This window comes from Monopterus albus, unplaced genomic scaffold (genome assembly GCF_001952655.1).
Source record: "Monopterus albus unplaced genomic scaffold, M_albus_1.0 scaffold10.1, whole genome shotgun sequence".
NCBI lineage: Eukaryota > Metazoa > Chordata > Actinopteri > Synbranchiformes > Synbranchidae > Monopterus > Monopterus albus.
In genome coordinates, this window is record NW_018127890.1 from 1,987,111 (window position 1) to 2,014,289 (window position 27,179).

The 27,179-nt window shown below is 40.2% G+C and overlaps 1 protein-coding gene across 5 annotated transcripts in view; it reads left to right on the forward strand.

Moving 5' to 3' along the window:
* The window catches only part of mdga1 (MAM domain containing glycosylphosphatidylinositol anchor 1), a 177,489-nt gene extending 150,959 nt beyond the window's left edge, over window positions 1-26,530 (forward strand). For 4 of the 5 annotated variants that reach the window (XM_020589876.1, XM_020589878.1, XM_020589879.1 and 1 more), the window contains 3 exons: window positions 6,125-6,255; window positions 20,173-20,293; window positions 25,731-26,530. In XM_020589876.1, coding sequence (XP_020445532.1) covers window positions 6,125-6,255; window positions 20,173-20,293; window positions 25,731-25,816 — 338 coding nt within the window. In that variant the 3' untranslated portion in view covers window positions 25,817-26,530. The remainder of the gene's footprint in view (window positions 1-6,124; window positions 6,256-20,172; window positions 20,294-25,730) is intronic. The other variant, XM_020589877.1, reaches the window with a different exon arrangement.
* The last annotated feature ends 649 nt before the right edge of the window (window positions 26,531-27,179 follow it).

Genomic DNA, 27,179 nt, shown 5'->3' on the forward strand with positions numbered 1-27,179 from the left:
AAACAAAAGAGAACCATATAGTTCCACTAAAACTCTGGCATCCCACCACTCATTTGCTAACACATGACCAGTTTTTAGTCTTGATGTCTTCCGGTGGTGAAAAAATCACCTATTGTAACTTTAAAATAATTTGAATTTCCTTATAAAACATCGGATTGCTTTTGTTAAATGTACAACCTTTGATACCACCAGTACAATAAGTTTATTGTTGTTGCTTACTACTCTCTATCTTCACTTAGACCAGATTTCTACACATATTACAAAAGCACTTTGAGTAATCCTTAAAGCACTTCCTACATGAACATTTGTATTGTGCATTTGTTTCAAAGGTCTTGTAGGTGTTTCACAGCAGAGCAATGAGACAGAGCAATGCTACACAGGCACACAGCACTTGTTTACAATTTCTACAATCTGTTACCAGTTACACCCAGCTCTTCTACAAACCCTCCCTCAATTTGCTCTGTAGTTCTTCCAGTCTGTTCCAATCTGTTGTCACTTTAATTGCCTTACCTTGGCAGAGCTCACACTTCTGCCAGGGACACACAGTGTGACTTTTAATGATGAAAAGAGACAAGATGAGGATGAGACAGAAGAGCAAGGGGAGGATGAGGGTCAGCCTTGGAGAAAAAGGGACAGGGTTAATGAAGACAGTGAAAGTGGAAGATGAGAGGGTGGTAGGAAAAAGATGAGGTGGGCATAGAAGTATGAGGAGGCACAGAAGGTAAGGTAGAGTAAAAAGGCTAAAAGAGAGCTGCAGAAGAGGCCATTAACTGGTTAATGTTCAGAGGTAGGATGCAAGAGGCACTGCTTTATGCTGAAGTACTGTACAGTAACTAGTTTTAATGTACTCAGTTGGGTAGTGTTAAAATGCTGTGGAGTGTTATGAGGGCTGTATATGCAGAAAGCTTTTTGGCACTTTGACACAAAGCAATTTTTGGAACTGCTGTTGAAGTATTTTCGATCCACATACAGTACATACTGTATGCTAGCTGTTTTTTAATCCTGTGGTTATATGAAGATAAAACAGCAAAAATTATCTTTTGCAAGATGAGGAAAGAAAGTAAAGCCCTTTGACTTCTCAGGATTTTGGGTTTGAAATAGGACAGCTCTACAAATAAAGACCCCTCCATTTGATGTGTTTTGTTGCACACTTAATGTGTTTCTCTTTGAGCTAGATGGCAGCAACAAAAAACAACATTTAATTAGTTTTGTCTGGCACTGGGTGGTATTTCAGTCTGACTCCAGTTTGCACAGGGCCACTGGCAAGCTTACTTGGAAACACTGAATTATTTGCACTTCAGAGTGATGAAAGACAAATTAGAGTTTGAGGTTATGTTACATGTTCTTGTATGTTGCTTTGGATAAGACTTTTATTAACTAAAACTTTGCAGGGTTTTCTGTTTGAATGTTTACAGGCCTGTGTGGAATAAGACACAGACCCGTGTCACGGTAGCTGTGTTAGCATGGTATTTGACATACAGTACTACATTATTTTATACCTATTAGCAAGTGCTGTTTTTTTCTTCTTTTAATGACATACTTTTTTCTAGATGCTACTTATTTACTGTGTTTGCCTCTAACCTTTTAGATTTAAAATACAGCTTATTTTGTTATATTACACAGCCTTATGCTGGTTTACTGTTTGCACATTGAGAGCCGCTGTACCAGAGTCAAATTCCTTGTGTGTCCGACACACCTGGCCAATAAAGCTGATTCTGATCATACATTTATACAGATTCGTACAGGTCTCCACTTTTAAGTAGTCCATTTTTATTCTATTTTTATCTCATCTCCCAATGAACATTCTTTTGTCTGACTGCATTGTTTACTGCCTGTTTATACTGTTTATTTTCCATTGTTCACATTGTTTATTGCTTATTTATACTGTTTATTTTGTTATACTACATAGCCTTATGTTGGTATATTGTTTACTTGCCCCTTGCTGTTGCCTTGCATGGGGATATGTACGTGCACATTGAGAGCCACTGTACCAGAGTTAAATTCCTCGTGTGTCTGACACACCTGCTGATTCTGATTTACATTCCCCTTTTGAGGAAAACATGATCAGCATGTTGTATAGCAAGGCCTGATTAAAAAAGGATTTAGGTAAGCCTCAGTTTGTCCCTTTTATCGTGTTTCTGCTTTGGTCTGTTGTGTTTTAGTTGCAGAAGCCAGAACATGGACTGTATTTTCCAGTTTTGTATGCATAGTTTAGCACAGCTTTTGCTAACCAGCAGCAGAGACACATGAAGGACTTGATCCCTTTTTAGACATAGATTAGGCACAAAGGGAGGAGAGAATGAATGTGGACCCACATCTGATTACAAAAAGAGAAGCAGTCTAACTTAAATGTGAGTTTGGGTACAACAGTGTGTATGTGTGTGTGGCTGTGTAGCTCTGCTATCTTCCCCACTCATGATTCTGCAGACACATAGCCCTGATAGAGTTGTGCCTTCTCCTTTGCTTCTCTGACACTCTTACCAACACACTCTGCGTTACCTCGGTCCAATCAATACACTGCTCATCAGAGTCCTCTTTCCTCTTCCCTCCGTTGGGTGTGTGTGTGTGTGTGTGTGTGTGTGTGGTGAAGGTGAGAGAGAGGGGGAGGCAGTGAGTGAGGACAGAGACAGTGAGGCTTATTTGGATGTAGAATGAAAAAGTGGACTGCTAGGGAGGGCACCTGAATATCTGTAGTGTTGTTTCGAAGACTGATCAAATTAAACATCTACTTATTGATTCTAATTTGGACTTTTTATTTGTCTGAAACATATTGTACTAACTCACTGCTGAGTTTATATTCAGGTGTTCAGCTGAATATAAACTCTTCAGGAAGGAGAGGGCTGAGGGCGAGAAGTCTTCAGTTTTATATCAAAGAGCGTATACAGTGTCATCAGATTCAGTTCTCTTGTGATAATGAACTTGAATTTATTGGTCTCAATGTTGTATTGTATTGTGTACCATTTGCTGTTGATGGGAATAGCTACCCTCCGTCTTTTTAAGCAGTTTAAAACCTTAATAAGGGGATGTATATTGATATAGAGAATATTTATATTAATTGGAAAAATATAAAAGACAGCAAACCTTTTAGGCAACTTATTGTTACTATTGACTTGGTCCAGAAGGTCAAGGAATCAACAAGAATAACGTTGTCGAATCAGATACTGATTCACGTGGTATTTAGCAGTAAACAAAAAAGGATTATTAAGTCTTACAATATGTTCACTATTTTGTCAGATCATAACTTGATTTTCATTTCTGGCAGGCTTTAAAAACAATAGTTCACATTTCCTTCAAATAAAAACTCACATCATGTAGGAGTACCCAGATGCAACATGACTGAATTTGAAAATGCAATTACAGAAATCAGCTGGTCAGACTGATTACAAGGCACTGATGTAGAGGGTAATATTCGGGAACTTATGTCAGTCATTCAGACAGTTATGAACAGATTTCCAAAAGCCATTAAACCTAAATGTAGCCAAGAAATGGCTCTTCCATGATTAAAAGAAGATACATGGGAATTAATGAAGGATAAAGATAGTGCAGCATTAAATACCCTGGTTTCAACCATTGACTGTATATACGATGGACAGTCTGACAGCTCCCAGAAGTGAAGCCACCACGAGTCGAATCTCAGTGCCTGCAGTCCACGTGTCAAAGTGTCCTTGGGCAAGACACTGAACCCACCCCACCCGCTGCCCGTGATGGTGGCGCGTATGCACACAGCGGCCCGGGGCCCTCGGCTCCAAGCATAATCTCTTTGTACGTGTTACAATGAAATAAAGCTTCTTCTTCTAGATGTTATCAGCCCATGTGCATACAAGTGGTCATTTTTCTGGTTAGTTAGTTAGTTTGTTAGTTGGTTTGTTTTTAGTAAGTTATATTATGATATAAAAAGAGTGTGTATCAGATGACTTGACAGCTTCAATTGGTGGTCCGATATGTCACTCAACTACTCCCTACTGCACAGAATATGGTTGCGAAATGCCAAGATGGCAGCTGCTGTATTCACGATATTTTGGCTTCACCTTTGCATAGTCTAGGGAAGTGGTAACGCATCATTGATCTGTTATATACAGTCTAGGGTCTCAAAAATCTGACAATATAAATCACAGCATATCACTAAATTGATATATTTATGTTCAGTTATGTCTCTTTAACCAATGTGCATATGCATTAAACTGGGAATGCCAGAGGCTGATTATCAGAGATCAGAGTGATGACTGGCTGTTTGTTATTGTCTGTGACAGATACTAGGGCAAGGTAAACATCAGGCTTAACATGCACATATGTACCCATATCCCTCTGCCATAGTTTGGCAAGGAACTACAGTATCTTAAATAAATTGTGACTTGGAAAGATAATGTCTGAGATTATCAGGGGGATAGCTGAAGATGCATTTGAGCCTCGTGTGAACTTCAGAGTGCATTTTAAATTTTTATATCCTCATTTGTGTTAGTGTACTAACATTCCATCTGAAAAGCTTCAGGGTCAGTGTGGAGAGTAGGAAAGGTTACAGTACCTAAGACCTATCCTCACAGTCTGTGGGCATATCAGTAGTACAACCAACTTGTAAACCTATCCTTGAACCAGTTTGCCCTCATTTCCAGTATACTTGCCCCAGTGACAACTCTCTTGTGACACAGTAGGATGTTAATTACAGCCAGGCTGCTGTTTCAAGGTCTGAGTAACAATAGCTCAAAGATACACACACACATGAAACAGAATGATAAATATTTGTGCATATACAATATGCAGACATAAATCTGCACGTAAATTCATACTACATGTGGGTGCACACACATATTTATAGTGTATATAATACAGAGACACTGTGCCACCTGCCTGTGTATTTGTTTAAGAGACTGGTGGTTGGTTAATGTTCCAATTAGGAGCTGGCTGGGGATCGTTAAGAAGATGAATGATTCTCTCACACCTTAGAGACCTGAGTGAGAAAAGGATAGAGAGGGAGGGAGAGGGAGACTATTTGAATTGACTCGAATGATGTCACTCTCTTTGGCTTATTTTTCACAATTCAGAACAATTGATTATGTATTTTTCCATTTCAATAGTTCTGTTTTTTTTTTAGGATTTAAACCAAACATCAAGTGAAGTATGTGGTAGATGAAAGGAAACTAAATTAATTAACCAAAGTCGATTTAGCAACAAATTTGTCTTTGAGATTTTTCTTTACCTGCAACCTTACTCCATCACCTTTTCACCATTGCCCTGTTTGACTTTCACGCTTCCTTCCTCCTTGCTGGCGTGCTTTTGCTCCATAGCTATGCCAGTGTGAAATACAATTATGCACCGGAGACATCACCACTAAACCAAGGGGTTTCACACATTTACTCTTCACCCACGTGTCATCCATACACAGTACCTGACCTATATGTACAGTGTGCAATGCATTTATTTCCACTTCATACATAAATTATATGAGCCATAACAGAACCATGTTTTGCCTAGATGAATGAAAGCAATTTGATGTATGTAGTGTTTAGAAGCAGGTCCAGCAGTGTGTTCTGTTATTTAGAGTTTAGTCCCATGGATTTTGCGGGCACCATACTGTAGTATTTAGTATTGAGGGTCAAACAGCAGCTAGATGTTTGGTGATGCTGGGTGATTTAGTGCCAGTGGCAATCAGTCAGAGCAGAGCTAGTGCCTTGTAAATTGCTGCTGGGTTGTAAAACATCAAATGGCTTCACTGGGATAAGGCGACGGTTATAGTCAATTACCTTCTGCCTCGCTTAATTAAACTTTTTGTATGTACACTGGGATTTATTATTGCCCTAGTAAAGGGGCAAACACACTAGGATTGTTTGGCCAGTTGTTGTTTAGACTGAGGCATCTCAACTGATTATACATGGTCTGTTGTTCAGTGTGCCCACTCTATCTTACTGTCAAGACCACAATATATGTCTATGTTGGTGTATATAAGTCATTATATGTGGGTCAGTATGTTTAAAATGTTTCACCTTTGGGTTTCAATAATATTAATGTCTGTTCTCAGCTTAACTTGGCTTTGTTCAGTCTTCATTGACAGTTTTTAATAATGTATATGCGTGTGGTTGTGTGTGCGGGTGTGTGCCTGTGGGAATGCATGCGTGCGTACTTTTTACAGGGACTCTCAATGTGCTCCTGAGAGTGAGAAGCATCGCCTCTGTGGACTCGGTGGTATGGACGAAGTCTGGTCATCAAGGCCCCGATTGGAAGAAAGCATTCTTTGACATCAGCCCCAGTGGACCCTTCCAGGTAAAATCATGGTAACTGCTTTTCTTCCCAACATAAACAACAATGCAGCAGTGAAAAAAGTGTACAACTTGTACACTTAAACCAGCAGTATAATGTTCACGATGTCCATCTACACAACAAAGGCTGTACAGTAGAAGAGTGGATGTAAGTTAAGAGTTTGTGTTTCTTAGAGACAGTGCTGTTACATGTTTCCGTCTTTTGTGCGCTCATATTGGTTGTTTTAAATGGAGACGCTCAACAAGTGCACTCACAATAGACACTCATGTGTTGCAACGCACCCATTTTTCCCTGTGCATCTTTACCACTGAGAGATTTTCAAAAATCTCAACTTTTCAGAATGCGGCAAACACACTGCAGGTCATGTGACAAGAACCAACCAATCAGCTTCACCCTGTCCGTACAACATTCTGTTGAAAGCTCAGCCAAGATGGAGGACAGAATTCCTAAACCAGCTGGTGAAATTCTCCTTGTTTTCTTTGTGCTTGAAGGACGGGAAAATCAGACATTTCCCCTCTTTTTGTCTACAAATAAATCTTGTAGCAGAGCTACTGTAAGGGATTTTTGGTGCTGGAAATCCATTTATATCCTGCAACTTTCTCGCCACCAAGCAGCACAGAGCTCATGGTTATTTAGCAATGGCAGACACCACGGGAGTGCAGGCTACCAAGCACTTTGTAAATAAGGAGAGAGCAGTGCAGCTGGCATTTTCCATGGGTTTTTAGATGCAATAAATGAATGTCCCCTAATGGTCTCCTGCCCCCACAGCCTTACATCAAGCAGCTAAGATGGAGTGCATGAAAAGGCATATGCCTTAATGCATGACCTGGTCACAAGTAGTGTACTCTGTACGGTCTGCTTTATGTTGGAAAAACTGTGAATTAATATCAGCCTCCTGTCTTTGCGTCTTGAGGGTTAGTTTCCACCATGTGTGAACACTAGTGTCAGGTTTGCCTTGGTTGCTCTAAGAATAAGAAAAAAGGGACTATATGTGGAATTATATGGTTTTACAGTATGTTCACTGTATTCCTTTATCCCTGTCATATCTCTCATCTCTGGGACATTTCCTCTGCTGCAGTTGTAAGAGAGGTGGCCACTGGAAGGCCTCAGCTATATACAGTAAAACCAGGGGGGTTATACTCTCGTGGCTGTTAGGAATCAAGCAAGGTTAGGAATCCGTGATAAACTGGCCTTCAAATTCTTCTCAGAATTTAATGATTTTTTTTACCAGAAATTCTCCATGATGGCATTTAAAGCTCCAAAGGCATTCAATTTAGATTTGAGCTCCCAGAATCATTGCGACCTTAAATACCGTAACGTTAGAGTTAAAACATATCCAGAAATCTCTTTTCTATTCCTTAGTGGAGACAAACTATTTGCAGGTATTTGAAAAAAAAAAAGAAAGTTTTTCAAAGCAGCCTTCCAGCAAATTTAGAGAAATAACTCAAGCATCTGCCCTTTTAATGCCCCTGCCAGCATCGAGGTCGCTGCAGCAGATTACAGTCTCAGAATGGAGCAATGAGAGCAGTTGCCAACAGGAATCAATAGCATCATTTTATTATTCAGCAAGCCACACAAATGTGTCTGAAAGTAGAACTAATTAAGGCCATGACAAGTAAGATAAATGTAAATTAATCCCACGCTTTTATACGCGAGACTAGGATGCAATTTTTCATTTATTATATTAAATGTGGGCTCTTTGACATTTTAGGACTGAGGGCAGTATTGATAAATGAGGACCTTTGAGTGAACTCGCAGCTCATTTTTTTTTGCTGAAGATCAGCACCAAGCCTATCCACACAGTAACCAGAGGATTATTTGCTTTATCAAGAATGTGCTGATCTCAGGGCTGAGAACTAAGAGTTCACACTGATCTGAAAGCTCCAAATGGCATGCATATGTAGCTGAGCGCTGTCCTGACCTCTTAATAAAAATAAATAAATTAGAGAACATGGGAAGTTAGCGATGCACCAGGTAGATACACTGGATTAGTACTAATAGAAAAATGTCTTCACATGGATCATAGAGATCACTCATCTACATTCAATATTGTTTCTTAGTCACTTTTCAAAACTACGTCCACTTGTAGCTAAGAAATGATGTTATTACAGCATCACTGTGATTAAAGGTATAGTCCGCTGTTCTAATTCTTTACACATTTTGTCAAATTCAGCAAAATTTTCCTGATGTTCCTCTTGCAGTTAATCCGGTGTGCTCAGAATACCTCTTGTATCCTGGCGCTGTAAATGGAGAAGAAAAGGATGTGGGTCGGGCCTGAGTAATTACAGCCAATCAGCACAAGGAGTGCTCTTGCTCATATATAGCAGAGGGGGGAGTGAAAGAGTCAGTATACCCGGTACGCAAGAGTTTGGAAATTCACAGTTTTATAACAACATTAAAGGATTTTCATTGAGGTATTGTTAGATTAGGACTGACCACCAACCCCAAAGACTTAGTCTGTTGCTGTCTAAATATTTTATAGATGTAATGACATTTCTCTCTAAATTAAATAAGTAAACGTAGGTAAAGCAGCTGTTTCTCTCCACTGTCAAGGAAGTTTAGCCCCAGCGGTTTTGATAGACATAAGACTTAAAACCAAATTAATTATTCTTTTTTCAGAATCCCTGTAATTAAATAAATACTACATTAATGTTACATTAATGTAAATAATTCTAATGGTTTAAAAATGGTTTCTCACCATTGGTAGGTTTAAGGTAGGATTTTTTTCCCCCTAAATTCTGATTAGTATAAAAACTGAATTAATTCCCTTTTTCAGAATTTCTGTAATTATATATACAAAGTTAGATATTTTTAGAAACCGTCTTCTTAACTAACATAGTGTGGCAAGGTAGTGGGCTCACCATGGGGAAGGGAAGAAGATCTGCGTTGTTGGACCAACGCTACCTGTTGGATTTAATTTCATTAATTGTGAATGTTTTGATACGGTTGCTTGTAATACTAGGGGTTGTTTGGGATAGATGTGAGAGATCACCACTGGACATATGCTACCTGTTGGAGATAATGTTTTCACTTCTCAAGGGAATGTAAGAGTAAGTCTTCTGTTAAAAACTCTGCACATTGCATGCTTGGTAAATAAAGGGTTTCTGAAAAGAGAAAGGAACAGATAAGTTTTAAACTATCTTAGGCTTCTGAAAATATGTAATTTGTTTATATTTAATTACAGAAATTCTGAAAAATAGAATTAATTAATTCAGTTTTCACACTAATCAAAATTTAGAGTGAAAAACATCTTACGTTAAACCTTATCTATGATGAGAAACAACTGCATTTGAATTATTTAATTTACAATATTAATTTAATATTTATATAATTACATCAACTCTGAAAGGAGAATTAATTAATTTGGTTTTAAGCCTTACATCTATCAAAACTATTGGGGCTAAACTTCCTTGAAATTAAATTAACCCACACAGTGGAGAGAAACAGCTTCTTTTCCTAAGCTTAATTATTTAATTAGAGACAGACATTAATCATTACATCTATAAAATATTTAGAGAACAACAAACCATGTCTTTGAGGATGGTGGTCAGTCCTTTGCTAGGGAAAGCCTAGTAAAATCCTTCGATGTGGGATCCCTGGTCTGGAGGTGTTGCTCAGTCCTATTCTTACAGGAAACCCCGATAAAATATTTTATGGTGGTGGATAATCTTCTGCCAAACCTATAGTAAATGGTTTTAAAGTGAAAATCTAATATGTAGGTATGAAATCCCTTACAGAATGTAAATAAACTCCATAAAGCAATAGGACCCCTTTGATCTAGGCAGAAGCAAGATGCAAACAAATGGGTGGGGCTAAATCACCTGTCAATCAAATGTATAAATCACTGAGTTTGACAGATGTTACAGTGTATATCCCTCTCCTATTCATTGCTTCATTCCACGAGTCTACATTACCCAGGAGGAGTGGACGTGCTGGATTCTGCCACGTCTCATCGAACTGAAATTAAGCTCCAGAGCTACAGCCTTTCCTAGTTTGAGCCCATACAATGTTTTATTCTTTAGTCCACCAGAAGTTTAAAGTTTACTTTGCACATTCAGTCAATAATGGAAGAAAATGGTCTGTGAGACATAACAGAGGAGGTGCCTGTGTTTGAGCTCGGTCTGTTGGTACAGCATCGAGGTCCCTTCGGCTCTTTGGCAGCTGTGCTCACAGGCAGTGCTTCCCTGTTGGGATGTGGCCGAGTAAACTAAATGAGTCAGTCCTCCTTTCTGACTGGACATGATGCTTCCTCTCTCTCTCACTCATTTTCCCAGCTTTTCTCACTCACTGCCTGTCTATCTGTGAGTGTGCATGTGCAAGTTTTCAACCCAGCAGAGGGAGAAAAAGAGCAAGAGCAAAACAAGTGAAGGTTTTGTTGCCCATGCCTCTATCCTCCTGTGTGTGTTTCCTGATCTTTTTCGCTTTCTGTTCTTTCTTCCTGCTTGTCTTTCTCTTTGGCTTAGTTCCGGGACAAAAGGACCAGTTGGGTCAATCTTTACCTTGGTCGGCTTCACACCTTCCTGTCTAAAAGCTGGCAACTAATAGCTCTAACATCAACAGACTCACGAAAAAGTCTTAAACTTTCCAACTGTTCACCCACACAAACATTCCTTCTCCATGTATCTATCTGTCTGTGTTATCTTAATGCACAAACAAAATCACATGCATAAACACTGTGTTAGATGCAGACACATGCACAGATACACACCCACGCACCCCAGTCTCCTATCCCCTACAGCAATTAGCTATGACAGGTCAATTAACAGGCTTATTTATGAGCAGGGGATACCTGCTAGTTGTGCTGTAATGATTCCAGATACTCTCTGTACGTGCACAGGGGAAATTGAATTCATGATGAATGTGGGCTGGAGGCCGTAGCTGAGGGCTGCATTTGCTCTTCATTAACTATGCCTCTACAACACTATGTTTTTTCACCATTAAAGGGACAATTAAATCTGAAACAGTGAACACACTGTATGTTTAGAACTTAATCATATTTTCATGTTAACAAGTCTTAGATACATACAGTACCCAGTATAGGATCCATTTGTTCTCCTATACCAAGCTAACTTGGTGTAATCTCTTAGCCATTTACAAGCCAAAATTAATGAGGATATGATGCATCTGCTGTGAAATAACAGAGTTGCCTACAAACATCACCATACTGATGTTTGAAGAGGAGTGTGCTCCAAAAGGAAACCTGTGTATGTGTTCACCATGCCCTTGATTAAATTCAGTAAGGAAATTATTACAGCAAGCTAAGTCTGAAGGGGTTCAAGATCCATAAATTATAATTATAGGATTTTATCAGGTAGAATTCATCTTGTCAAAATATCATTTAAGCGTATACCCTAAGGCAGCCTGAGGGGTGCATCGCAGTATCACCGGTGAGGGCTAAGGTCAGTGAACAGGTAAAATGCAGGTTAGGGGACAAATGGGAAAAATGCCGATAAGCCATCAGAGGGTTCACCTCTCAGACCGAGACCCAGAACCTGCCCTTTTAACACAACACACGATTGTATGCACGTACACATCACAGATGAAAACACATGCAGACGTCACCCACACACAACAAACCTACTGTGCAGAGAGAGGCGGCCACCGGCATGAGCCATTTCCTTTCTACACAGTATTAAAGCCAGCATAATTGGCCTAGCCACCATTACGTCTTGGTAATAAATAAATGGTAATGGTAAATGGTCTTATATTTGTATAGCGCCTTTCTATGCCTTACAGCACACTCAAAGCGCTTTCACACACTATTTGGCCATTCACTCATTCGAGAACTTAGACAGTCAAGAAGGAGATGACAATAATAAGTATGTGTTTGTGAGCAAAGCAGGTGGTGTTTTAGAGCCAGAGAAAGAAGGACTGTGTATGTGTGTGTTTGTGTCATCAGTAAAACACTTACTGCATGTTAAATATTCATCCAACCATTTGTATCAGCAAGGTAAGGCACGATGAATGAATGGGAGAGTGCATATAAGAGAAGGGTTGTCTCCTTGGCAACTGAAGGTGGCCTTGTATTGGTCTATTTTTCTCTTGTCTCTCTCTTCCTAATGTGTGTGTGCATGTACTCTATCCACTGTACTGTTTGTCCATTCCATCACGTGAGTCTGGACGGTGTAGTGCCCCTTTCCCTCTCCATCTTATTTGTGCCTGTAATCCTTTGTCCAGTCCATCAGGTGTTTGTGTCCTTGATCAACTATGATATGGGGCTGTATTTTCCTGCCAGACCAATTTCTGTGTCACCTCATTCACAATAGTTATGAAATTTTCCACGGGCACATGTCTACTTTTTTTTTTGCACGTGTGTGTTTGGTATTTTCCTGCCATGAATGACTATGGGATGTGAGGCTCGGTTGAGGCCGTGTGTATGCTAATTAGATAGCACAGTGCAGTTTTGGTGCAAGAAAGGAAAGGATGGGAAAGATCCAGTCATCATCTATACAGCTTATCCTGAATAGGGTCACAGGGGGGGTTGGAGCCAGTCCCAGCTGACATTGGGCGAGAGGTGGGGTGCATTCTGGACAGGTCATCAGTCTATCACAGGGCTGACATGTAGACAAACAACCACACACACTCACTCACTACTACGGGGAATTTAGAGTCACCAATCAACCTAAGCTGCAAGTCTCTGGACTGTGGGAGGAAGCTGGAGTACCTGGAGAGAACCCACGCAGGCACAAGGATAACAAGAAGACTCAACACAGAAAGACACAGGGTTGGCCTGGGCTCGAACCCGGGACCTTCTTGTTGTGAGGCGACAGTGCTAAACACTGCTCCACCTGCCTGACGATGTACTCCTCCCTATAATAAGGTATTCTGCAAAAAAAAATAGAGCCTGTGGCAATTTATCAACTCCATCTGGTAATTTTGATCTCAGTCATGTTCCAAAACCAGCAGTGTGAAGGTCATCACATGGTTCTAATCAGTGAAATCTGGCTGAAGGCACAACTTGTATTGTCCTGCAATGATGACACAAAGATGGAACTCTTAAACCTTAACTACTGCCCTTAACCTGTGTGATCTAATGACAGAAACTGTCTAAAAACAATCTCATCAAGTTGTCACAGCTGTATCTTTGACTGAGAGTTTAATCAAACTCCCTGAGCAAGAAAATCTGTAGAATCATTTACATTTGGATTGCATGACAAATTTATCATGTACTATTATTTGATATTTTACAACCTTTATAAAACAGCTATTTCTTCAGTTTGACACACATGCACACAGACCACTACTGTGTAACAAATAGAGTTGTTAAATAATGTAGAGCCTGCAGCCTTGATCCCAGCACCACCCAGAGGAGGCAGGCTGATAAACATACTTTGTTACTCTCTCCCTCCCTTTCTCTCACTTTCCCTCCTTTCTCACTATATTGTGTTATGTATCAAGCTCCCCGAGGGCCTGATGACATGAAATAAGAAGGGTTAGCCTCATTTCTCTTTCTACTCTATACCTGTCTGTCTCTCTCAGGTTTTCCCTGCCCTGTTGCTCCTGTTCCTCCATCTGCCCTATCCTCCCTCCATGTCTGTCTCTGTCTCCGGGGAGTGCTGGTTTACTTACAATCAATAATAGTGATTGAGCTGTCTGCCCTGACAACGGGAATTACCTGACACGATTTCTGTTGTTGTGTTCCGCTGTTGAGCTTCTTGAGTAGAAAATGTAAAGAATGGCTTTATTAAGACTCTTTTACCAGTTGCTGTGGCTCGCTACATCTAAAACTCATGGTACTGTTTATGAAGGAGATGGCTGTTAAAGATGTCCAGGGATAGTGTTTTGGCTGCTGGAAGGGTTGGGCACTGCAGTGCTTTCATACATATATGATGCAGGGATGATGTTTGGCAGCTACTGTGATTAGTGTCCTATTAGGGTCCTAAAACCCGGAATCGAGCCAGCACCTTGCACTTCCGATTGCCTAGCCCCAAGGTCACTGGGTTTTTTTGAATGGGTTTTTGGCTAGATGCCTGAAATAAGGTCTGTGATTAACACAAGGTCAGTACATTTTCATGTATGTTCTACAATCATCATCTACACACTAGTCCACCTTTACAGACTTGTTATGTTTAAACCTGTGCACCCATACACTATTCTCACTAACTGACCCAACCATGATCACTAGTGAGATCAGGTCACGCTAAGAAGAAAGGATTTTGTAGAAGAGGTAAGCACGGTGGTGACGCTGAAGCCATGGGACCGTGGTGCAGTTTGTTTATAGCCTAACAACAGCTTTTTACTTCTGGTGATCATATTTGGGCTTAAAAAATCATAAAAGTAGTGTTGACTTGTGAAGATTACCTTGCTGAACAAAACATGCAAGTGTCATAAACTGTTGTTTGTCACAGAGCCTATTTTCCACAAAAATCCACAACCTTTGGAAAAATTGGCTTTTTGTTGAAGGAGCCAGGGTGATGTTAACCTCTTGGTTGGCCTACAAAAATACATCATCCCTACGGCACTCTATAATGTCCAAACAGCATCCAGTCAGCATGTTTACATGAATTCTCAGCCAGACTGTTGTGTCAGGATTAGCCACAAGTACTTTGTTTTAATTGTTTTGCATTAATGAATTATTATTTGAAACAGAACAAATGTAATATTAGTCCACTGAACACAAATTTATCTGAACCCATTCAGACAGTATGACAGTTCTATCACTGCTAATCACTGTTCATCGAGAGTCTAGTCTGAAGCCACAATGAGACATAGTTTGATTATAAAATTAAGGAAGTTAATATTACAACTTTAAGTTAAATGTGTACAGAAGGATTTCTGTTAAAAATGTATAGAAGAGAAGTTGGGAAGTCAGAATAATGTTACAGTAAATGTCAGTAACATTAACATTAATTTCCCTGTGTGCCAAGACTTGACAGCATCCATACCAGGGTTAATCAAGGTCAGGAGGAGGGTTGTGAATCCATGTAACTTCCTATGTGAGCTGTGTTTTTAACAGTGGTTCTATACAGCACATAGATATTCAGCCTAGTCTCACATGAAAATGTAGAAGAGCTACTCTGATCCACAGCGTAAAACGTAGCAGTGTCACAATAACGGCTGTAAAATTGTGACCTGCCAACATGTTTTATATTGTAGCCCAGTGTCCTTTTTCATCTTCCTGTTGTTTTGTGGTGGCTGACAAGCAATGAAGTGGTGCATTACTGCCACCAACTGTACTGGAGTATAGATCAGGAAGCTAACATTTAGTGTCTGTTGAAGACGAACAGTTTAGAACTATAGAACATTAAAGACACTATTAAGCTGCCAGCTGGGGCGAGTGCACGGGTCCAACAAACACCTGACTTTCACACAGACAGCCAGAGACCATGTCCTGTGTGTGATATTGTATTTTTTTCACTTGGGAATATTTTAATTGAACCCAGGGGCCTTCCTTAACCCTAGCCAAGTAGTTGCTTTACCTAAACTTAGCCATGTATGTGTCAGAATGTCGGCCACTCACTTTCGTTTTCGCTACCATGTCACAATTATCGATCCTAAAAAAAAAAAAAGACAGTTTTGGAGTCGTTGTGAGACTAGTACGTTTTACATCACAGAGCGATGTAGCTATTATACATTTTGATGTGAGGCTAGGTTGTGATGTTGGGTGCAGTTTTTTTTTTCTAGCTTTTTATGTTTCTTACACCGATTTACCATATGAGCCACTATTAACTGCCCTGGAGCCAAACACTCCAGGTACTGATGAGAACAGCATTTGGCTGTTGCTCTGCAGTTTACTGTTCATTCATCTTCTCTGCCATTTCAGAAACCGTTAACCTAAATTTTCCAGAAAAGTAAACACTGATAGCATTGTACTGTCCTCTACCTATTATCTCAGATTTACCCTTGACCAACATTCATATGATTTTCTAATTCAGCTGAATTCCTAGAGGACTGGCTTTTGAAGCTGATGTTATTTGGTTCCATGGAGCGGAGGAGCGGCTGCATATTGATGCTTTTTTCCATTTCTGCCTCACGTTGAGAGCATGTCCGTGGAGAACTCAAGCCTTCTAGTCCTGTGCACAGCTCACTGACTGCATACACCAAAGGCCTTTGAGGTGCTGCCACTCGTCTCTGCATTTCCCTTCTCTTTGTGCACCATCCAACAAAAGTAATGATGTCTTTGTGAACAGATTGTCTTCCTGCCTCTCTAAAACAAGAGCTGTGGCCCAGCCAGTGGTCTGCATTAATATAAGGCTTTATTGTAAATGGGGATGTGCCAAACAATTGTTTCTACCTGCTGACTGTGATACTACTGTCTCTGTAAATTAAATATTGTTAATCAGTATCTGTGGTGATTTCACAGATTAATTTTTCCATCAAATAATGTCTCAATTCATCAAGATCTCATTCTTGTCTAGTGTAAAATAATCACAGGGAAGTGCCAACGTGCAACTTACAATCTAAGCATGAAAGCAATGGAAAAAAGTGTTGTAGTAGATTATTTGTGTCCCCACTCGCTCCTCTTTGGATTACCCAGAGGCCATCTGTTTTCGTCACAGTGTTCGGTATCTGGGGGACTTGATGGAAACCAGGCCAACCCACATTTGAGTGCTTCATACTGCAGCGACTCTTTTCTGCTATGTTATTTCAAAGCTGTCTCTGTATGTCTCTCTCTCTCTCTCACACACACACACCCACACACACACTCGTGCTCTCTTTTACTCTCTCTCGTGGCTGTGTCCCCTCTGGTATATGGACGGCACATCAATGGAAACATTAAAGGTTACAAGGCTCGACAAAACGACACGTTCACAACTCCAACTTGACACATTACTGTACAGTCTTTGATCTTGAAGTTGGACACACACACACACACACATGCTGTCTGTCATACTTTAGCTTCCTCTCACACTCTCCTATGAAAAGAGTTGAGAGAATTTTACCCATAATTTTGAAAAAGACATTTGTATTCCATCTTTCAAAAAAGTGATTTTTTAAAAAGTATTGAGTAAAAGTCAAAGTTAAATATCAGGCACATTATCTAAAGCAGGAGTCTTTATGGCTCATAACCTTATGCACAGTCTCACGACCCCAGCACTTAGAGAGGTGTCCAATTTTAGGAAAGCATTCTTTGGTAATCTGCTCTTAAGTGCACAGGCTGGTTATATAGATGCAAACGCGTTTTACCTCTGTGTGCCTAAATTTCACTCTGTTTCTCGGCTTCTTACTAAGCCACCTCACTCTCTAATTTACATTTGACTTCCATCCATCTGGCAACACAAACACATGAAGCCTCTCCTCAGACCACTGTAGCAGGAGCAGCAATGAATACTGTATACACAATTCTTGTACATATGTGTGTAATACTACTAGGATGCGCTTTATTAGGTATTCTGTCCTACACTGTATACTTGATTTTTTACAGTGTATCTGAGAAATATCACTAGTCAGTCCTAAAATGTTGCATGGCCACATACTAAGCAACCTTGTCACTGCCAAGGTTGAGAGACTTCACCGCAGCACAGTGCCCAGCAGTGATGTTTAAGTGTTGGTACAGGCAGCTCGCACTTCAGCTTCATCTGTCAGTGAAAGGGCACAGGCCTCCTTCCCTGAGCCTTTCCAGAAAAATAAACACATAAAAGCATTATTTGTCATCCTGTGTTGCACGGCAGGATATTACACTGCTTTGTGCTGTTTGATATCTTGGAGGAAATTATTATGCTCAGTGTGATTGTGGTGTTATGTAGCTTAAAAGAGATGGTTATTTGTCATGTGATTTAGCATATTTGTGTCTCAAGGCCAGTGTTTCTCTTGGCTTCTTCCTCCCAGCTATTTTTCTTATCATCTCTAATTATACAGCTCCTGATGCTTACAGGTGTACAGAAGAAGGCATGCAGGGACCCTGTAGTGTGCTGGGCTGGTTCTATTAGCGACACCGATTTACAGAGAGAACGAGCTGAGGACTAAAGGCTACACAGAAAAAAACAAAACTAAATGTTAACCACAAACCATTCAATGGAGAAACAACATGGTAGCATTTATAAATTAGATGACTATGGCTTTTTGGTCAATTAGCCTGTTCCCTCCACTAGCCCTGAGAATTTCCACACAGCCACTCTCTGCCTAACACAACAAATAACCCCGTTGCACAAATGAGCTGACCAGCTAAACCCATCCAGCCTGTGCTGCTGCTGCACATCTTTCCTCCCAATCAGTTTCAAGGTTCTCCTAATTATTTTATTTATTCATTCAACGAAGATCTCTTGTTCTGGGGGCTAAATCAGAAGGCAGGTGGGAAAGAGGTGGCACTGCTCTTGTGTTTCTTGTGTTCCCCTCCCCTTTAATAATAAAAATAATTGAGTGGCCTTTTTTATTTGGAGACAAGGAGGAGAGAGGGAGACATGGGGATAAAGGGTTTAGGGTTTATACACTTGTGCAAGTTGTGTAGGAGTTTGGGACAAGGCAGTGTTTTCAGTTTTAACAAGCTCTGCAGTGTGTACTCATACACTGGGCAGAGCAGGGATCAGCTGACCTAAGTAAATCAAGATAAGAAATGTTCAGCAGTTCTGGAGTAGGAGCTACACAAGCCCGGGGCTGCTCAAACTAGGTGAGGGGAATAATCCATTGCCACCGATTTTCTTTATTCATCTTTAACATGACTTTTCATGATTACACTGCAGAGGTGGACTGGGAAAGTACTTTGCATGCACACAGTCATGCTGCTCCTTTTCTATGCTAGTGCAAACGTTATTGGTCTCTGCCCCATGAATTTCTGTTTCATACTTCAAGGTGACATAGCTGTTCAGAGCTCACAGTGCAACGCTAATGGATTAAAACACAGGTAACTGAATGCCTCTACAGTGAGAGAGTGTTACTGTGGTGTTTGCTCCACTGTTCTCCACCTTTCATTTACCCATAACATAAATGGGTTTGAGTCTGGCATGGTGAGTTAGAGGTGGGTTCATTGATGCCACCTTTGCTGTGGTTTACACACACAGTAATGACAGGCCCACTCTGGCTATTTCCTGAGTTAAATGCTCTAACATACAGGATGTTGGTGTTAACAGATGGAGCTTTAAAGTGATGCCAGTTGTGTATATTTGCCACCTCTCCATGCTTTGCACTTGTCTGCTGTCTTGTCAGCCTGTATGTACACAGACATGGTATACGGGCAGAACACATTCACACAACAGTGACTCCTCTCTCTGCTATGCTGGAATAACCTGAGGGTTAAGTGCCTTGCTCAGGGACTAGCTGGCAGATATAGTGGAAAATGTTGCTATACTGCAGCCTATATGTAAGCCCACGCACCATTTGTGCATCAGCACATTTCTGTGGAAACCACTCAACAGATCAAATAAGCCATTATTACCACAGGATTGAAAATCCCTCAGACATGATTACACAGCAGGCACCGTGCCTGTCATATTTAAAATGAAACATAATAAAACAACATCTGCAGTTATAGCCAATAACAACTGCAATTGCTTTTGTTATTATTTTGGAGCAGCAAAGTTTCCTTGTTTATTTGCTTGTTCCCCCCTCATGCTGCAGACAGTATACGCTTGGTTTTTGATTAGCTGGGTGTGATGGGCTTTTGGTGCCTTGGTATGCCACAGTAATTAGGATGTCAGTCAAAACCAGATGGCTGCTGGCTAAAACGGGGAAGTCGTCTGGAAAGTTTTCTTCTGTTTAGTTTTATTTTGTTCCGTGTGTTTTATTAATTTTTCAACAAAATGTTTTATTAAGTGCAGCAAAACTGCATTAATTTATTTGATCAGTGTCAGATATTTTATGTTCAGTATGAAATTAAAGCATGTACATATTTTGATTTAGATGTAAAAAAAATGATCATTATTATTTACTGTAAGTATTTTAGTCAGAGAAGATTCCTCACTGGCTTTGTCTTTGACTCTCCAAACTTACTGTATCAGAAATACTCTCCCAGCATCCATCTGTCTTTGTCTCTGCCCTAAACAGATTGTGTTTGAAGGAATTCGAGGGCCGAGTTTCGAGGGGGACATCGCCATCGATGACGTGTCCATCACCATAGGGAAGTGCAAGCAGGAACCGAACACTGTAGGCAGTGCAGGTAAGACAGGTAAGATAGACTTTTTTTGAGTGGAGAGACATAAGCGCATGGAGGAAGAAAAGAAATTTACGATTAGCTGTTTCCCCACTCGCTGTCTGTGTTTGCAGGGGAACCAAAATAAGGAAAGCAATAGCTTTTTTGTTCTCAGTCGAATAAAGCACTTGCTAAGAAGCTGAAATGGAGCTGAATTGAGCTGCATTGATTTCAGCAGAAATGAATTGAGGGGCAGTAGGAAAGGGAATTACTGTAGAGACGTGACTTTCAAAGGAACACAGAAAGAGAACTAAACATCTTTAGTATTTGGGAAGTGTGGAAATATGGCGCAGAGAGAAAATGTTGTCAGTGTGGGGGATGTACACAGGCAAGTGGAAACCACAGGGCACCGCATGGAGGCGAGCTGGAAGTCTCATCATCTTTTGTGGTCCTTCCTCCATCTCTATCATTTTATTTACTTCACATTTCCTCCATTTTTTTTCATCTTGACTTTCCATGCCACAACCCCACTCTCTTCCACACCCACCTTCATTATATCTTCTCTTTTCCTCTTATTTTCTGTCCTCTTTTAGCCATCTGCACTTCATCATCTGGATCCCTCTGCACATTGGCCTTTTACTCTTTTAAAACTCCTGTTATTTACCATTAAGAGAGAAAGTCGAAAAGCAAAAAGAAAGCAAAAGACGACAGAAAAGAAGTGTGCGATGATAGGAGAATATGTGAGACAGCTGCGTCTGTACAGTGAGAGAAAGAGAAACCAACAGGGGAAGGTTGTTTTCACACCACGGTTTCTCTACACCAGTAAGATAAACATGCTAGACTCCAGAGTACTATTTTGTTCATTTTAAATACTGTTTATGAAGGTCCACTTTGCCTTGAGTGAGAATCAGAAAAAAAACATAGTGAGTTTTAGCAAATGAGTGTATATAATGTAAAAGTGTGGAGAGGCTCAAGTAACCTAGAAGGTGGGGGTGCGTAGGGGGTGTGCAGAGGAGACAGAGCAAAGGTCAAAGACCGAGTGACCGAAAATATTTGTGCTGTGAGTGTGTGTCTATGTGTGTGCATGACAGAGAGAGTGTGTGAGTGAAAGAGAGGGAGAGAGAAACAGGTCTATGAACCAAAAGAAGAAAGAGAATATGAGACTAAAACCTGCGGTTTATCGACAGTAAGAGCTGCCCTCTGCCAACCACGGCATGCAAACTCACGCACACACACACACACACACAGGCACATGAACATTATTAATGGATGTGTACAATCTTGCACATATGTGCGTGTAAAGAAACTGACGGATGGAGTGAATAATGGATGAAGGTGTTAACAGGAAGAGGAAAGCTCTTGAGATCTGCATGTGTCCTGCAGGTTTTGTGCAGGCACAGACTTACAGTGCAGGCAGATGGGTAATTATTAGGCAGGCGACTGAAGTGTTTGCCACTGTAAGCAACACAAATGTGTCTGTCTTGAATACAAATTTTTTCCCACCATGGTGTTGATGAGGTAAGATGAGGATTAGAGAAGGATTAAACTTGACTCATGTTTGCTAGGTATGATGAATTCAAAAAGAACATAACTTCAGACTCAGTTCCATTACGCTTATACGAGTATACTATAAGGAAGCCATTTTAGTTCATTTCAAACCAACCAATCCACAACAAGTTGTCACCTCCATTGCCAGAAATGTGAAATTTTACAGGGAAGACTTGGTTTAAGGTTAGGGTTAGCCAGGTAGTGGTTAGGGTTAGGGCTAAGTACATGTAGGGATGTATATAAGCTCTCAAATACACACATCTCATGACTATCAACCCAGTCTCACAGCAAAATGTATAATAGCTATGTTGGTCTGCAAGGTAACACTCACTGCTCTCACAATAAGACCCTGAAAATTGTGACACTGCAATGTTTTTATACAAACTGAAAGTACACTAAAACTGAAAATATATGGTTACCTTTACGTACAAAAACTAGATGGTTAAACCTAGGAAAAGGCCCAGTTAAAACACTTTAATATGGACAAAAGAAGTTGGGCACAATCTCCGGTTCAGTGAATAAAAGTCAGGTGTTTGTTAGACCCATCCATCCACCTCAACAACCACCTTTTAGTGTTTTTCATATTATAAAGTTCCAAGCCATACACCTTCAATGGACACTACATGTTAACATCCCCATCGACACTCCAGTCCAGTTGGTGGCAGTAATGTGCCATTTCTTTGTTTGACAACTGTCATAAAACACCAAGAAGATGAGCATGAAGAAGGCCAACCGGCATGTCACAATATTACAGCCGGTATGTGACACTACTGTTGTACACTTTCGACCAGTGTAGCTGTTACGCATTTTACTGTGAGACCAGGCTGTGACTGTGGTATAAGCATTTTCACACACATGCACACATTTAATTCAGGTTAACTACAGGTTTTTGAGCAACATCATCAACGCGATGCATGCACATCACCAAGGTAGAAAACAAAGCGGAATGACTGAGACTCTACATATGTGGAAAGTAATATGACAAGGACTTCTTGTGTAGTAAACTGTTCAAGCTGCTCAAAGGATGGCTGGAAAATGTCAACATCCCAAAGGGAAAACATTCCTTATAACAGAGAATGAGAAATCTGTGGCTTAAGCAATAAAGAGAGACTGATGTCCTTCTGGCCTCAGTGGTGATAAGAGCTTATGCAGTGCTCATTTCATTTCTGTTGAGTGTTTCTACCTAAAGTAAACAAGTGATTCCTGAAAGCCTTATTGAAAAGACACCCAAAAGCTCAGTAAGACTAAAGGGAACTGCAGTAAGATAGTTAGCCTTGTATGTTCAAAAGAAACCAGAGCAGAGCAACCTAAGCTTTACATCATTACCCTGCTAAATAAGCTCAGACTAGCTTCCTTCTGATGCTCTCAAACCTGACCAGTGTTTGCACTGGACTCACTGAGAGCTGTGGTCCTGATCCCTCTCAGTTGTCTGCACAGTTACTGCTGCCAGATGCATAACTATTTGAAGCCAATTTTTTTTTAAACTTCTTTTCTCAGCACTATATGTTTTTTAACTTTACTATTCATGTGGGGTGACTGTGATTCAGTGAGTAGCACATTCGTCTCCAACCAGAGTTGGAGGTTCAAATCACGGTGCCTGCACTCCACATGTCAAAGTGTCTTTGGGCAAGACACTGAACCCCCCCCCCGTTGCCCCTGATGGCTAGAGCCATTGGTGAGTTGGCGCCGCAGATGGCTGCCTCAGTTCTGTACCGGAAACAAATTCCTTGTGTGTAACATACTTGGCCAAATAAAGGTGATTATTATTATGTCACACATTAATGGCACAGAGGATTGTATCTACCAAAATGGGCTAATTCTGAGTTATAAGGGTCAGGTGAGAGCTACTAACTTCACAATTAAGTAGCCCCAGTTTGTGACTCTCATGTATTGTGTACACTCAAGTCACAGAGCTGTTAACCTGTGAAACTGAGACCTGCTAACAGTTTTAACAATTTCTCAGATATGTCCATTCGTCTCATATAAACAAAGATGGTGACAAGTGATGACATTGTCACTCTGGTTTTGTGTGAAGGTGTTTCTACCACTGACTGGGCTTGACTTTCACAAACAAAGTGAGAGAGACAACGTCATTTCCTGTCACCATCTTTGCTTAACTGAAAAGAAGTTGGTTTACCTGAGAAACTGACAAAAATTATATTTTTCCTGGACTGGAACAGATTATTTTTGACTTTACATTTATAGAAGAGTCTATGAGGTTTTGGGAAATAGCTTCGGAACTTGGGTGAGTGTTATGAAATGACAGTACAGGGTTGAAATATTCAGCAAGTTTCAATTTCACAGATTAACAAAAGATTATCTCTGTGACTCAAGTGTATGTAATACATGAGAGTTAAGGTGATTGTTAGCTAAAGATGCTAAAAAGCTATGCAGAACCGAGGCTAACTGCGACATACTGCAAAATGCTAACGACATATGAACAAAAATTATTGTGATAAAATTAATCATATTATATTATTTACTACATCCGTGGTGATAACTGAAGTAACAGCACTTCGGTGAAAGACCATGCATGGTCTGTTACTAAAGGAAGGTAAACACTGGTTTAGTACAACTGATCAAATGTTTAAAAATGATGGAAGTGCCATTGTTATTAAGACTTTTCTGTGTTGTGGGGTTGTTTGAGGGGTAAGACTTGGTTTTAGGGTCATGGTTTAGAATTAGGTTCAGTGTTAGGGTTAGGGGCTAGGGAATGTGTTTATGTCAGTGTGTCTTCACAACCAGAGTAAGACCGGTGTGAGTTGGAATGTCTGTTTGCTGTGTACGGAGCTAAGCTTTATTATATGTACCGATTTTCTGTCTGGATGATGGATCCTTGATATGAAATCGTATTGATCTTTTTAATACAATACCTTCTTTTTATTTATGAAACTCTGTCTTTAAGCAGCTTGCATGTGTATTTAGCGGCTGCATTTATGTAATGTACGTGTATGCAAAAGAAGAGAATTTACACGGCTTTCATGTACTGAAGGACATACTCATAGGATTTTATCATAAAAGAAAATAAATAGATAACCATAGATGCTCTCATGTTTGCAAATGCAATTACATCACACAGAAGGTGTGCACTTTATCTTCTGTGTATAAGCAATAACAACCTTCTGAAAAAAAGAAACAGCAATGACACCAATTGTAGCTTATTTTACTCATTAAAATCTCACAGCTGTCACGACAATGTGAAGGCTCTCACCTCAGTTTCATGTGACCACGTATCTCTATGTCCTTCATTTTCACTCGGACCTTTCCTTTTTTCTCTGCCAGTCTCTCAATCTTTTTCTCCACATGAAATCACAAAAGCTCAGTTGTTCCACAACCAGCTTCGAACATTTGCAACATGGTTTGATGTTGTTCAAATGATGTTTTTGTTACACACTGTCACACCAGTGTGATCGTCCCACTGCACGTGCCTCTGCAGATAAATACCATACATTCATGTTCAGTCTCATGTTTCTACGTAGCCTGTGGTTAATGTAACAAGGAACAAAGAAATACATTTACACAAAAAATACCTCAAAAGAATAAAAACTTCACCTTTTACCTTAAATATTTTTACAGTGATGACTGTTGGTGAAGTGTCATGAATATATTACTCTAAGTGCCCCCGTTAATTTTCAACTTTAGGTCAGACTACTGTACCTCTCTGACTCAGAGCTGAATAGATCCTTCAATTAATTTTTCTCATACAGCACTATGAAATATAATGCCAGCAAGCATTTTCCTATATTGGCTTAGAAGAATTAATTGTGAAGCTCTAATTATATAGTTTATTTTGTACTAATATTTTATGTCATTATGAATGAAAACAAAACAAATAGCTCGAGCTGGTCCATAAATGTTTAGCAGTATATTCTTTTCATATATAAAAATTTACAAGACAAATCTGTTTTCTGTTTTGCTTCCATAGTTCTGATTGGTGGATCACACCCGCTCTCACTGGCCACCTGGCTGACCTTTGGCCTCTCCTGCTTCCTGTTGCTGCTCTACAGATGATGAGCACTTCTCACAGCGCCACCTGTCTGTGCTAACAGACACTGCCCTGACTCGCGCTTTTACTGCTCTTTCTTCTTTCTCTTTGCCTTCCCCCATCATTTCCTCTACTCCTCGCCTGTCTGTCCTCTTCACTTGCTGTCTTTCAACTCTCCTTCATTTCATTCTTCTTTCTTAGATAAATGGTAACGCAAACTGTTTGTCTAACTTTTCCTCTGCTTTCGTTGACACTCAGTATAACCAACTGACACTCATACTGTATTTAAGGTACTTACATACTTAATGATCTTTGACAGTGAAACTTCATGCTCTCTTCTCTATTACGCTGATTAGATTCATGTTATCCATGACAGTGTGTCATCTTCTCCTCTCCTTCATCAACCCTCTTCATCCATATATGCACCTTCTCATGTATCTCCGCTCCCTCGACCCGTAATCCTCAACATCCCCGTGCCCTATTCCCTAGACACACCAAAGTGTCGGACACGCTACCAAAGATGACAAAGAACCAGAGGGAATAAAACGAGGGAACAGGGATTCCAGGAAGAAAGTGAACAAGAGAAAGTGGGAAAAATCCTTCCTTTTCAAAGAAACTGTCTCCCTTCCACCCCAACCTTTGGGACCGGGGGGAGCTCCTTAATGACAAAGAGGCAGATGAAAAAAAACTGATGAATGATTGAATGCTGAGGAGAGGGCGACCCACAAACAGAGGGAGGAAGAAGGCTGTATATATATATATTAAATATAACAAAGTTTAAACTAAAACACAACTAGGACAGTGGTGAACTTTACAAAGTGAAATTAAAGAAGCACAACATTTATACAACCTCTGCTGTACCTTTGAGATTTATTCTACTTAATATGTGATGTTGCAATTTGTCAGACCTACTCAATGTTTTTGATATTTTGCTTTTTTGTTTTATTTTGTTTATGGCGTTATAAGGGTCAAGGGCAATGGGTAATAAAGTATTATATTAATAACTCTGAGAGGAAGAGAAGATGATTTGTTCAATCCAAGGATGACCCGAGCCACCTCAATAGAAACCTCAACTTTTCTTTGCACAGTACAGTACAGCTCACACACACATATGCACTAACACATGCAGCCATTTTTCCTTGCAGATATCACAGTCAGGACCTCAGCTCAGCCTCTGCCTCAGATAAGTCTCATCTGTGCATAACACAGAAGGAGAACCACAGACGCTATTGTAGATGCAACTTTTACATTTTTGCTCCCTTTTCATAAACTTCCTGTCACTGGACATCGCGGTGTCACCAACAACACATCTCTGGTGAGGAAGAGAGGAAAAAAGTGGTCTCGAACACCTGGCGTGGGTTCAGCTGAGTCTTTGTGCACAGGTTACTG